General features: G+C 40.8%; 1 protein-coding gene across 9 annotated transcripts in view; it reads left to right on the forward strand.

Moving 5' to 3' along the window:
• Window positions 1-5,556, forward strand: part of PKP4 (plakophilin 4) — a 72,012-nt gene extending 66,456 nt beyond the window's left edge. For 4 of the 9 annotated variants that reach the window (XM_082284696.1, XM_082284699.1, XM_082284697.1 and 1 more), the window contains 5 exons: window positions 912-996; window positions 1,104-1,221; window positions 3,198-3,329; window positions 4,032-4,105; window positions 4,609-5,556. In XM_082284696.1, coding sequence (XP_082140822.1) covers window positions 912-996; window positions 1,104-1,221; window positions 3,198-3,329; window positions 4,032-4,105; window positions 4,609-4,860 — 661 coding nt within the window. In that variant the 3' untranslated portion in view covers window positions 4,861-5,556. The remainder of the gene's footprint in view (window positions 1-911; window positions 997-1,103; window positions 1,222-3,197; window positions 3,330-4,031; window positions 4,106-4,608) is intronic. The other 5 variants (XM_082284698.1, XM_082284700.1, XM_082284704.1 and 2 more) reach the window with 3 other exon arrangements.
• Window positions 5,557-12,693: the final 7,137 nt, after the last annotated feature.

The following is a 12,693-nucleotide window of genomic DNA, read 5'->3' on the forward strand; positions in this document are numbered from 1 at the left end:
TCACTTTGTGTCCAAGAGACACAGGCTCATTCCAGCTGCAAGTGTGGATGCAGTGATCTGTTCTACAACCTTGTTGCTCTGTGGAGACATCATGTGAAGTTGCATCTGCACTTACATTTTTGGGTAATTTGTTCAGAGTACACTGAACAAATTTAAAATTTTGTGAGCATACTAAGAGTGTTTACTCACTGATTATTGTGTGCATTTTTTCAGTGTTTTCATATAAAAACTATTTGGATGAATCCTCACATTGACAGAAAAGGTCTGTTTAACACAGATGTCCATGCTGTGGCATTTAACATCCAGTCACTACTGAATTACTACTCCCAGCTTACTCCACTTCTCTATGAAAAGATGCCATGATTTTATTTTTAATATTTGGACCAACTTTCATTGTCTTGCTCTTGAGAGTAGAAAAGTGTTTTCCCAACCAAAGTTTTCAGTAGTGCAGCACAGAACTGAGAACAAGGACTCACTATGAGGATGTCTGGAGGCTTTTAATAGCAGCTTGCTTTTATTTCTTATTCCTTTCCTGCAGTTAGGGGTTTTGTACTGTGGTTTAAAGTCTGAAGTCTCCATTTTTATGAAATGCATCAAATAGAATGTTTCTTTAAATGATTTTTAATTTTTGCTGACACTGACAAGTAGCTATTTCAACTATTCTCTCTGTATTCCTCATGTGGGTGACCTGGAGAGAACATTCCAGCCTGGAAAGGGAAGCGATTGTCAGGTTGATCAGGTTGTGCCCCATCTCGTGGTGAGGCTGCTGGTTTGGCTGTGCTCACGCTGGTGATGCAGGGTCTGGTTTGCCTCACAGCAGCAGGTTCAGGCTGTTACGAAGCTCAGGAACACTGTTCTTTTGAAGTGGAATTCAGTGGCTTCTAACACTGCCATATTCTTCACTCCCTCAGGTCCTCACTGAAGGTTGTCAAGGCGGCAGCCCAGGTACTGAACACGCTGTGGCAGTACCGAGACCTCCGGAGCATTTACAAAAAGGTAAATTATAAAATTAGCTTACACTGGAAAATGGTGCCACAAAAACTCCTCATTTATTTATAACTTGCAATTTATTCTGATGTATTTTTCTTTTTTCCACTCTGCAGGATGGATGGAATCAAAGTCACTTTATTACACCAGTATCAACACTGGAACGAGAGAGATTCAAATCCCATCCTTCTCTATCCACAGCCAATCAGCAAATGTCACCTGTCATGCAGTCAGGTCAGTCAGGGAGGGTGAAGGGGACCTGCTGTCCCATGTTTTTAACTCAGCCTCTCAGTTTGGTACTAAGCCCATTTAAAACACAGAGGTCAGGCTGTTGCTCCTTGGTGTTTGAGCAAAGTACTTCACATGCTCTGAGTGCTCCCTGAGCTGTTCCTACAAAGTGAAATCCTCAGTGAATAGAGCTGGCCATTGTTACCAACCGCTGCCCTCTTCAAAGCTGCTCCTCCTGCGCTGTGTGGGAATTGTGGACATGGCCTCATGGAACATGGGGACCTGGCAGCATAAACAGCAACAGACCCACAGCGAGGAGCCCATTTTCATTCCCAACTATGTCACGTTCCATTAGGATGAGCAATCAAACACAAAAATTTTACTTTTCTGACTCCTCCTCGTTTATTTCTCACCTTTGTTCCTTTAATGTCTTCAGTGCTAGTGTTTAGATCTTCAAGAGGGCTGATGCAAAACCTACCTGAAGCCTTCTATTTTGTCTTCATTTGGCATTTTATTTTACCCAATTTACTCTTCTAGAGACTCCTAGAGCAGATCGCTGTTAATACTGAGCAATACCTACCTACTGTGACTGATAAAATTAGTGACCAGTTCCTACAACACTCTTGTTTAAATACTTCTTTACATAAAAGTAACAACCCCCACACTTTCCTTTATGACATGATAAGACTTGAAAAACAAGGACTCCACCAGGGAATTATTTTCCTACAGGAAGTAAATGTGTTGTGGCCAGAGTTCCTCTCACCCACCAAGGAAGCAAGTACAGCTTAGGCTCAGGGAATGACTGGATTCTACCCAAGTGTAAAAGGATATTCTGACACCAATTGTCAAATTTCTATCTCAGTACTTTCTCTCCCAGGATATACCAGCAGAACAACTGTGTTACTCCAGTTCTTTGAATGACAAGTAGGAAGTAGATGAGCAGCTCTAACTTAATATTCAGAGGATGTTGTACTTGAAAGAGGGTTTAGTAAAAATTCCTAGTAGGAAGTGTCTGCTTTCCTACTCCAGAGCACGACCAAGCCCAAGGGAGTCAGTGGAAGTTGGTGCAAGGCCCACATCCCCAGAGGGGCTGTGCAGCACCGTGCTGGGCACAGCAGATGCTGTGGTTGGAACAGATATGCTTGCCCTGAAACAGTTGTTCTTGTTTCAGTCACTTCGTTATTAAAACACACATTATTATGTTGACCCATGTCAGAATTTTAACAACATGGCATATTTAGCCATGAATATGCCAGGAAAATACCAGTAATTAAACTATCCATAATAACACAGAATTGTGAGCTATAATGTAATGGACACATCAGTGGAAGAAGATTATCATTGCATTAATATTTTGAAGCAAAATTTCTAGAAATTGTTTTTAAGTACTTTTCTCCCATTGTGGGAGTCTTTCCGAGCCAACGAAGTCCGAGTGGTCTGTAGACCAGAGAGGGTTTAGCAGAACAAACTTCTTACAACTGCAGTTGAGATTCAGCTGCTTATTGAGGAACACAAAGTGGTCCCTTGCTGGGATCCCCCCATGGCTGTTGGCCTCCCAGAGCACACCATGCCCAGGACACACCTGTGTATACAGGGGTCACTGAGGCCAGGCAGGCTGGACAAGTGGCAGGGTGGGCTTAAGTATTGTGTTTAAGTATAACTTAGATAAACCATCAGCATTAGCAGAGTATCATATTCTACCTCCACACGGGTGATGTCCTAGGCACAGTAAGGTCCCATATCTGGGCTGTGAGCATCACAAAAGTCCTGTACCTGCCTGTGAGCACCACAGAGCAATGACCGCCCCTTGCAATCTCAGGTACCTTGCTGGCAGCTCTGGGGTGTTCACCCAGGAGCAGCTCCAACTGTTCTGTCCTTACCCACCTCCTGGTTGTGAACCCTTGGAGCAGGAAGTGGTGAGTAAGGCTGGGTGTGCAAAAGGCTTTTGTTGTCTATCCTGAGAACATCTCTTTTCCCATCAGTTGGCAGCACGTCCTCATCTCCAGCTTTGTTGGGAATCAGAGAGCCTCGGTCCGAGTACGACAGGACGCACCCTTCTATGCAGTATTACAGTAGCCAGGGCGATGTCATTGCACATAAAGACATCTACACTGGTAAGAGACCAGCTGAGCATCTTTGAACTGCAACAGGGAAATATTCCTTGTGTGAAGAGTTCACAGTCATACACAGACAACTGCATTAGCAGGCTGGTCGCTGCCAACTGTTGCTTTCCATTTCCATTCCTTGTATTCCCTGTCTGTGGCACAGGGCAGGGTGTCACCTGGCTCTGCTGTTCTCTGTAAAACTGCCCAGTACCAGAGTAAGCACAGATCCCTTTCTAGGGAGGTGAGAGGCAGTTGGAATTTTTATTTTTATTTAAAATACTAGTACAGAAAATTGTATTATTATGTATATTATATGATAACGATGTTATAAATTTTAATGTGCAGTTGTATATTATTATATTACTAAATTATACCCAGGTTTTATCTTTTCTCTGATCTCTCTTTTCCTTCTTATTATGTCAGACAAGTAGCAAACCAATAGATGACAGTGACTAGAGAAGGAAATTCCTTGTTTTAAAGATTTTGAGTCTGTAAAATGAGAAACAGCAACATAAGCCTCTTGGCTTCACTGTAACTGCTGCTGAGGGACTACATTTGCCTTCGTTCCGTTATTACATTATATCATTAGTAGGTACTGAAATCTGCAGATTTAATAGTATGGGTGCTATATCAAAGGCAAGATAAAAACCAATAGACTTACGGCTGAATGAATAAGGACTGAAGTTTATGCATTAAACTTTTTTCTCCCAGGTTCCAGCAAAGCTTCACCAATTTACATCAGTTCCTATTCCTCACCAGCGAGAGAACAGAACCGGCGGCTGCAGGTGAGCCCAGAGCTGTGTTTTGGTGGTGCTGCTGCCCAGGCTCAGCAGGGGTTAAGGGAGCTCGGGGCTCTGGGCACGTGCCCTGTTCCAGTGCTTGGAACAGCTCACGGGAGTTGGGTCAGTGCCCTGAGCTGGCAGGGCCTCAGGGCTCCTGGAGCCTGGCTGGTTCTGTATGAATCACATGATTTGGCATCTTCTTACAGTGGGATCTAAGACCTCTTTTCTGTCTTGATGTGGGTTTGGGCTGGTTTTGGTAGGTATGGCCAGGTTCTGTACTTACCATACTTGAGCTCTAAAGCTGTGCACTTTTGGAGAGTTACTCCCTTCCCAGTGACGTGGGAGGAGACATGCAGCAGGCTCAGGAGCATTTCCTCCATTTCCTTGGGTACATTTCTTGGAGATTTGAAACCTGCGTTAACTGTCATGGGTAGAGCTGCACTTGGGAAAAGTATTTTCTCTGCTAATTATATTTTTGAAAGTTTATTTTGCTATCATTTTGCCAGCAGCATCAGCAATTGTACTACAGCCAAGAAGATACCACCAGGAAAAACTACGATGCCTACCGATTGTACCTGCAGTCCCCACACAGCTACGAGGACCCTTACTTTGATGATCGAGTTCACTTTCCTGCTACTTCAGATTACACAACACAGTATGGACTGAAATCAACCACCAATTATGTAGACTTTTATTCCACCAGACGATCTTCTTACCGAGCAGAACAGTACCCAGGCTCTCCTGACTCCTGGGTGTAGCAACAGAGAGAAGAAGCCAACGTGCTTCTCGTCTGGCTTGAGAAGGACTGGAATGGCCCCATGTTGTTTTGGTTATGAAAGTGAAAGAAAAGAAGGAAAAAAGGATGAATTAATTTCTTTTTTTTTTTTTTTTTTTATGTTTTTTGAGGAATTGTCAGGAGAAAAAGCTGGCAGGGATGGTTTTGCTCTGCTTAGGTGTTAGGTATCATAACTTGTAGCTCCTGTAGTCTGGTGAGGGTGTGGGCGATGTGATGAAAGGTTTGAGAATCGAGTATGATGAATTTGGAAAGTGTGTGTAGGTCAGAGCAAATTAAAGCTGATTTTTTTTATGTGAATAAAAGTCTTGTTCTGATAGTTTGTACAGAAAAAATCCAATGGCTGCCCTTGTTTTATTGCTGTTACTGAATGTCAGGATTGTATGCTACTGCGTCATGTAAATTTCTTCGTTGGTGTAAATATGGAAATGCCACGTTGGTCTCAAGTGCCATCCATTTGTAATGCAGTGTGTCATTGGAAAAGGAATTTGAAACATCATGCACAAAAAAAAACCAAAACCAAGAAATTGTTATGAATTCTAAGAGGAAAATAGCCCAGACTTTAAAAAATGAATAGTGTAATTTTGAAGCACAAAGTCCGGTCCAGTATATCCACATCTCTCCCATTCCCTGCCTACTTCATAAGGAACTTCACTGCCATTTTCTATGCACATGGAATAACAATAAATATGGAAGTCTCATCCATGGAAAGCTGTTCCCTGTTCATTTTTTTCTTATTATTTTCTGTGTATGATATTCAGAAACAAATACCGTGAAAATGAAGTCTAATTACATGTTTTTAAGCAGGTGAAATATATCAAAACATTTGGGCCAGCTCTCTCCAGTGGAAATGTCCTGAATATGTCAGGCTGGCAGCCCAAAGTGCTAAATCCAGCACCTTCCTACCATGATTCCTCAGACTTGTGTTTTTACTTTTGGTATGGGCAATCCAAGATATTTCAGATCTCTAGCCTGTTTTCTGTTCCTCACTCCTCTACCCCTTCCCTTGCTCTCTCAAGGAAATTGAGGTCACCTTGCTGTCCTAGAAATGATAGGCTCCATTCTGACTACATTCTACTTGAATTTCTTTCCAATAAAAATGTTTGATTATTTTAAGTAACTAAATCACAAGCTCTCCTGTGCTATACAGTCTGTTACCTCTACACTGTCTGTAACCACCATTATTGCTCTGCATCACTGCATTTTCCTTGGGTTTTCAGGGTTTCCAGTATCCTGAAGAAGGGTTGTGAACACTGGGAAAAGCCTAACAAGTTTTTCTGTCAGAGTAAACAAACTGAAGAGAATCCTTCTCCACCACGGACAGTACTCAAGCATGCATTCTGTGTTTGAGTTACTGTATCAAAGACAAACGCTCACAAAAGGTAACGTAAACATGAATAAACTTTTTGAAAAACAAGGCAAACATGACTTTGTAGCTACAAGTAGATTACTGTAGCTGTCAAAAACAGTAGGCGAAAAGCTGGGAAAGTTGTCACTGAGATGCACTAGAAAGTTTGTCATTTCCCATCACAGAGTGCAGGGATTCATTTGGGGCCATCAGGTAGAGGTGAGGGAAGGACTTGGTGCTGGCTTCTCCGCTTGGAAACCTCTCCGAACGCTGCCATGGAGACGGGAGAAGTGACCATCTGCCTGGAAGGCAGAAATCAGCGGCAAGGTTCTTCATTTATTTGAAATTAGCATCAAAGTGGTATTTCTTGAGTTCCATTATCCAAAGACATCACTACTTTATTAGAGATTTTAAATATTTTGTATTGAGATGCATACAATTTACAGGGCATTCACTAGTTTAAAATGCATGCATTTTCAAAAAATACGGAGTTTTCTTTTTGCTCTTATTAAGGTTTTTACCCCATTAAAAAAATGTAGTACTTATGCTTTATGGCATTTTAATTAAGAGTAGAGTTGATAATTACATCACAATTAGACAAAAAAAAAAGGTTGACCTTGTTTCTTCCCCTGGCAGGGAGGTGCCCTTTGCACAAGTGGCCTGCAGGCAGTTGGACAGTCCTGGCCTTGTTGGTTATTCTGCTGCTGCACCTATTGCATTCTTTTGTACCCACTTTGTAGACTAACCACAGAAGCAAGAACTTTCTATTTTTTGCCATTTACTAGCACACCTGCCCAGGGAACACTGCCATGCTGGGTCCTGGCCTGTGTTTGGAAGGGCTATGAGCAACATTTCAGCTGTCCACATTAACTTGCCTGCCCTCATTCTGTGGCAGCACTCCCCATATCTCTTTAAATAATGTGTAGGAGTTGAACTGACTTTTCATGTGGTTTGAACAGAAAGAAATGCTTTGAACATAGAAAGAAAACCAAAACCTCAGTATGACGTATGTTCGACAATGGAATGGGCTGGTACATGTGATGGTATCTCTGAAGAAACTGTTGCATTCTCCTTTTAAAACTCCCGTAAGTATTCCTGTTCCCATACTTGTCCTCACATCCCCCTGTAGAGCTTGCTTGATGAATTCCTCAATTTTTGTTTTCAATGTCACTCTATTTGTTTTTAAACTATGTTCCACAAACAGGGGATAACTTGTCTTAATTGTTTGTATGAGCCATGTCACTGAAGATTTAGTGTGCATAGTCATAGTACGCTTGTTGTCACGCCAGTAGAAATTGATAGTGCTGTATGAAATAAAGCAGGCATCCCTTGGGGATACTGCAGCAGCAGCATTTATTCAGACATCCAAAGGGCTGGATCAGCTTGTCAGGGTCAGCTGGTTCACTGACCAGCACTAGTGCTAGAGCAGGCCAATGATGTCAGGTACCGTATCTCCTTACTGCTTCAGGGCATCCCAAATATTAGTAAATATCTTTATACCTACCATTTTTTTGTATGAAACATCACCCTCTAGTCTGTTCAATGTTATATGAATTATGCATAAAAGAATAAGACAAGTAGCGGGATATGTAATGAGCTAATTTTCAGCCAGCTCTCAAAGTCAGAAAGATTGTGAAATGAACTATCTGCCTATTCATTGGCAAAAAGCAGTCGCACACTGAGAAGAAACTGATCTCCAATAGGATGAAATTCCAAAGGCCTCTGTCTCATTACAAAAGCCTTATAGCCAAGTTTTACAACTGTGCATTTTAGCACCGTTCATTTGACTAGCCTAGAAGTAGTCAAATAACTGTCTGTTACTGTTACAGAATCTGTCAGTGCAACCCCAGAATGGCCAGGGAGATCCAGGAAACTGGTATCATCATACCACGTGAAATGCTGGATTACTGCTGTTGACAATCTACCCACTGTCCAAAAATCAATCCTTGTATACAATAAGTGCTTAATAAGGGAACAAAACAAACAAAAACCAGTTTGGTTTCAAATTCTCCAGCACTCCTATTGATCCAGATCCTATTTAAAGCTGTCACTTATCCAGAGAAGTTACTCTGTTGTTTTAGAAGAGTATTTAGCTAATTTCAAGCATTGCACACTATTATAAACCCATAAAATGAAAGACGGATAAGGTCATTCCTCAATTGTTGAAGAGGCATTTAGTTTGAATTTGTCTAGCTTGCTGATACTATTAAATATTCAGACATGGAAAACAAACACAAAGAATTCTCAATCTTGTAGGTATGTTAACCCTGCTCATGCCTGACATACTAAGGGTGGCAAAGGAAATTCTGTTCCCTTTTCCTTTCACACAACTGCAACCTTCTGCAACATCCATCCTGTTCTACTGTTTACCAGTTATGAATTGTGATGAGGCTCTTCAAAAACACTAAGAAAAACCTCTCTCATCTGTTTTTTTAAGATTTTCCCATATAACATGAGTAAAATTCTAAGTGCATTTGTTTGAACAAGGTTGAAGATGACCTGTGTTTGAAACCAAACTTGAAACCTAAAACAGTGTTGAGTAGAGCCTCCTGACTGGACAAACTACAAAAATGCAAGTCACTCTGAAAGGGCTCTCTGTGTCTTTATTTTTTGCAGATCTAGCTGTCATGCAATTTTCCTTGTCTCAGTGATTAACTTCACCTGATCTAAGCGGTTTAAAAAGGATGTGCCAGATATGGCGGAGTTAACGAGACCACGCTGCCTGTTTGTTCCAAGGGGACAGAAAGTGTTGTGCAAGGAGCACTATCCTGCTCTGGTATGAGAGGGACAAAAAGTCTGGCTGTAAATAACAGGACCATCGGGACCATGTTCCTACAGCACTACAGCTATCCTGTGATGGGGTCAAAATACTGAAATGAAGATGTCTCTCCAGACAGCATGGACCTGTCTGAGTGGTGCATGGGGTGTGAGAGCTGTGCAGCCCACAAAGCCCATGTGCTCAGAAGAGCTGTGCAGGGCTGGGACAGCCCACTGAACTTGCCCACTCTGCAGGCCCACAGTGCTGGAGTCGGCTGCACCACGGCCCTCACTGAGCAGCAGCTCATTCATGCTGTGCCTTAGGAGTACAGAACATTTCCTTCTCTCCATAAACGCAGTACACGCACATCACTTCCTGCCCTTTCCAACTGCATGTAACCAAGATCAAAAAGAGGGTGCGCTTCCCTAAGAGGGGGAATTCTATTTCTAATATAAACATATATTATTTATATAGCATAGTATCTGTAAGTGCCTGTACACAGTGATCCTAATCTTTATTCCTCTGTGTCCCCTTATTTTCTTCTGAGTGACTAGCACCTCACAAGACAGAAGAACGAACCCACTCTGCACAACATTGCCTTTGTAAAAGCTAAAGGGACAGCAAACAGAAAGGAGACATAAAGTTACTTACCCTCAACCTCAGCCCTTACCCTCAAAGACAGACTGTATCAAGCTTCCACAATCAACCTACCCATAACTACTGCAGCGACACACACAGAAGAAAAATGGGCATGCGGAAATAATTCTGATTATTCAATTTTAGCCCCTTTGTATAGGTTTTCCTTCAAAGACTATAACTTATAATATTTTCCCCTTGTTTAACTCTCATTTTAATTCCCCTGTGTAAATACAGCAAATATATTTTACCTCCACACAACTACAATGTTATCCCAACCCTGCTACAAATGATAACCAGCCAAACAGGAGCAGAGGCAATTCACAATTCTTTTCCTCCATTTTCCAGCTCACTGACATGTTTTCAATGAATATCCTACAATCATGACTCTTTTAGAAAGCTTCTATTCCAATGGCACTTACTGGAGAATTTGGATCAGTTTCTAACCCCCATGAAAAAGGTACATTTCTTGTTCACAAATGGGTCCAGTATGAAGTTCTGGATGATAAAGAATGACCATTCATTACTGACTGTCACATGCCTCTAGTGGCTCATAACTCTGACACAAAAAGCTGCTTTTCTGTGCTTGTGTAGAAAAATCAAGAGATGACAAGTGATTGGAGATGACCAGCTCCAAGGAGTTCAACAGCACACAAAATGTAAAAACAGCAAGACATTAAAAGGTATTTTTCTTTCATTTGCTTCCCACTATTTAACTCCTTTCTGAGGGTGAAAGTGCAAACTCGTGATGAACAAGAAAAAAATGCAGTGAATTCTCGTGTTTAACCTTTGAGGAAACAAGTGCTGCTGTTATGGTACGACAGAAAGGGTGAAATCTGTGTAAGGCTTCCATACAGCTCAGCGTGTTGCAACCTAATTCAGAATTCATTCACTTACTCCACTACCCAGCAGTACTTTTTTAAACATGGAAACTTAGGTGGATAAAACATATGATGACAAAGGTAAATCTCTTTAGTCCTTCTGTGAAAAAAAAAAAAAAAATCCTATAATTAAAATTAGCCAGTAAGGCTCTTCTGCTTAATGATGTTACCCTTTACCTTCCAGAACCATCATAAAGTGACTGGACACTTCTTTTTCTCTTGTAGTCTGAGAAACAACTGGCATCCAGATCAGAACCAGGACTGGAACTTGTCAGGTTTCCTACAAGAAACAGGCAAGCTTTACAGATGTGAAGCCAGACTTATCCTACAGATTTTGTCACATACATGCTATATGCACTAGAGAACAATTATATCAATACAAACCCCACTGAAAATGTGGCTGCCTTCACTTCTCCTTGCTTTAGACACTTAACACAAATGGCCTCTCTAATGTTATTAACTTTGTGCTGAACTACTATGAAACAGAAAATAAAGCCAAGGGTGGGGGAAATTAAAGCATGTATTAATAAAAAATAAGCCATATACCTGCACCAGAGTATTTGTTGTCTCTATTGGGCTCCTGGAGCATCTAAAACCAGCTATACTGACTCATCTGAAAAAGGTATTGGCCACCTGACATTGAGCTTAAGAAAACAGCAGTAGTATTTCACCATTCGATTGCCAGATATAAAACCAGTATCAGTTTGTATCAGTAGCTACAATTTAGTAATTCTGACATTTGAAATCAAGCAATACTGGAAATAAGATAGAGAAGGGAAAATATTTCAGAGTCATGAGCAATAGATTTTAACAACAGAGAGTTCTGATTTAAAACATGACACATGAGGAAGGTATTCCATGTGTCTGCGTGCTAACTGCTTGTTTTAGATGTGGACTGTGTCTGGTGTATAATTATACTAATAGCTATTAGCTGGACTAGAACAGACAGTCTTCTTGGGAACATGTTCATTTTTGTACCTGCAAAGCGGCTTTTCAAACTTTGCAATCAGCTAATAACCTGCCTGTAGAATGTAGATTCTAAACAAGAAATTGCCAGGAAATAGGAAGAGTTTCAGAATGCTCAGAGCATCACTCAGGAAAATCTTCTATGACTACTGTCTCTTTATCACAATTAAAATTCTGTGTCTGCCCCCAGGCTTTCACACATCTGCCTCTGTTATGGAGAAAAACACATTCTGAAAAAACGCAGAACCATTACAATATAATTTCATTTTTAATTCAGTCATTCACAGATTACTACCATTAAAATAAATCTATCCCCAGCATCAGATGAACATCTCCGAAGTTTAATATTTGTGTGATTGGGAAATAGGACTGAGGATGGCAGGAAAAGCAGGAGATTTCAACTGCACTATCCCATGGACACAGAAGGATTATTCTCTTGCTCATTCTTCTCACTCAGACAAACCAACTTTTCCAACAGATAAAAAGTCTAAATAATTGAAATCATTAAATAAAATCAGGTTTACAAATCTAAGCTGGTGCTGTGGCATTGTTGAGGTAGCACCAAGGGTTGCCTGTAAAGAATAAGGTGCTCCAACAAGTACTATGTAAACATGGTTTCAATTCACAACAGCTTCTGGTTTAAAGATATAACAAGTGACACAGGTAATGAAGTAAAGAGGGTGGAAGAATAATAAAAAAAGAAATAGCATATTATATTTAATATGCTAAGAAGTCAACATGAACTTACAATTTCATATTTAAACCAAGTTCCCATGCTTTTTCCAAGAATTCCTAGAACAGATGTACAAATGGCACTAAACCTTATCATTATTGATGCTCTAGGCAGCACCAAAAGCTGTACTACATAACTGCCTTTTGTGGTAAGTAATGGAACTTCACCTCTGCAGTCTGTGCAGTTACAAACAGCTCAGGTAAATAAACCAAAAAATCAGTATTTGTCTGCTGAGGCAGAGTAACATGAATATCAAAACCCCTTACTACTGGCCAAGTACTTCAGAGTAGGGTTCTTTTGTTATCTTTCGTGTAGATCATTTTATCTGAAATAATTTATTTCCCCAATCAAAATTGCCATCATCCACTTCAGGCTAAATGCTTTTGGGCAGAGACATGAAGCACTATTGACTTTAATATTTGCAAAGTAAGTTGCTTTTCTAGGGAGGAAATTGCTGCATTTCAAAACTATTTCCT

Source organism: Coloeus monedula, assembly GCF_965178545.1.
Source record: "Coloeus monedula genome assembly, chromosome: 7".
In the NCBI taxonomy this organism is placed as follows: Eukaryota; Metazoa; Chordata; class Aves; order Passeriformes; family Corvidae; genus Coloeus; species Coloeus monedula.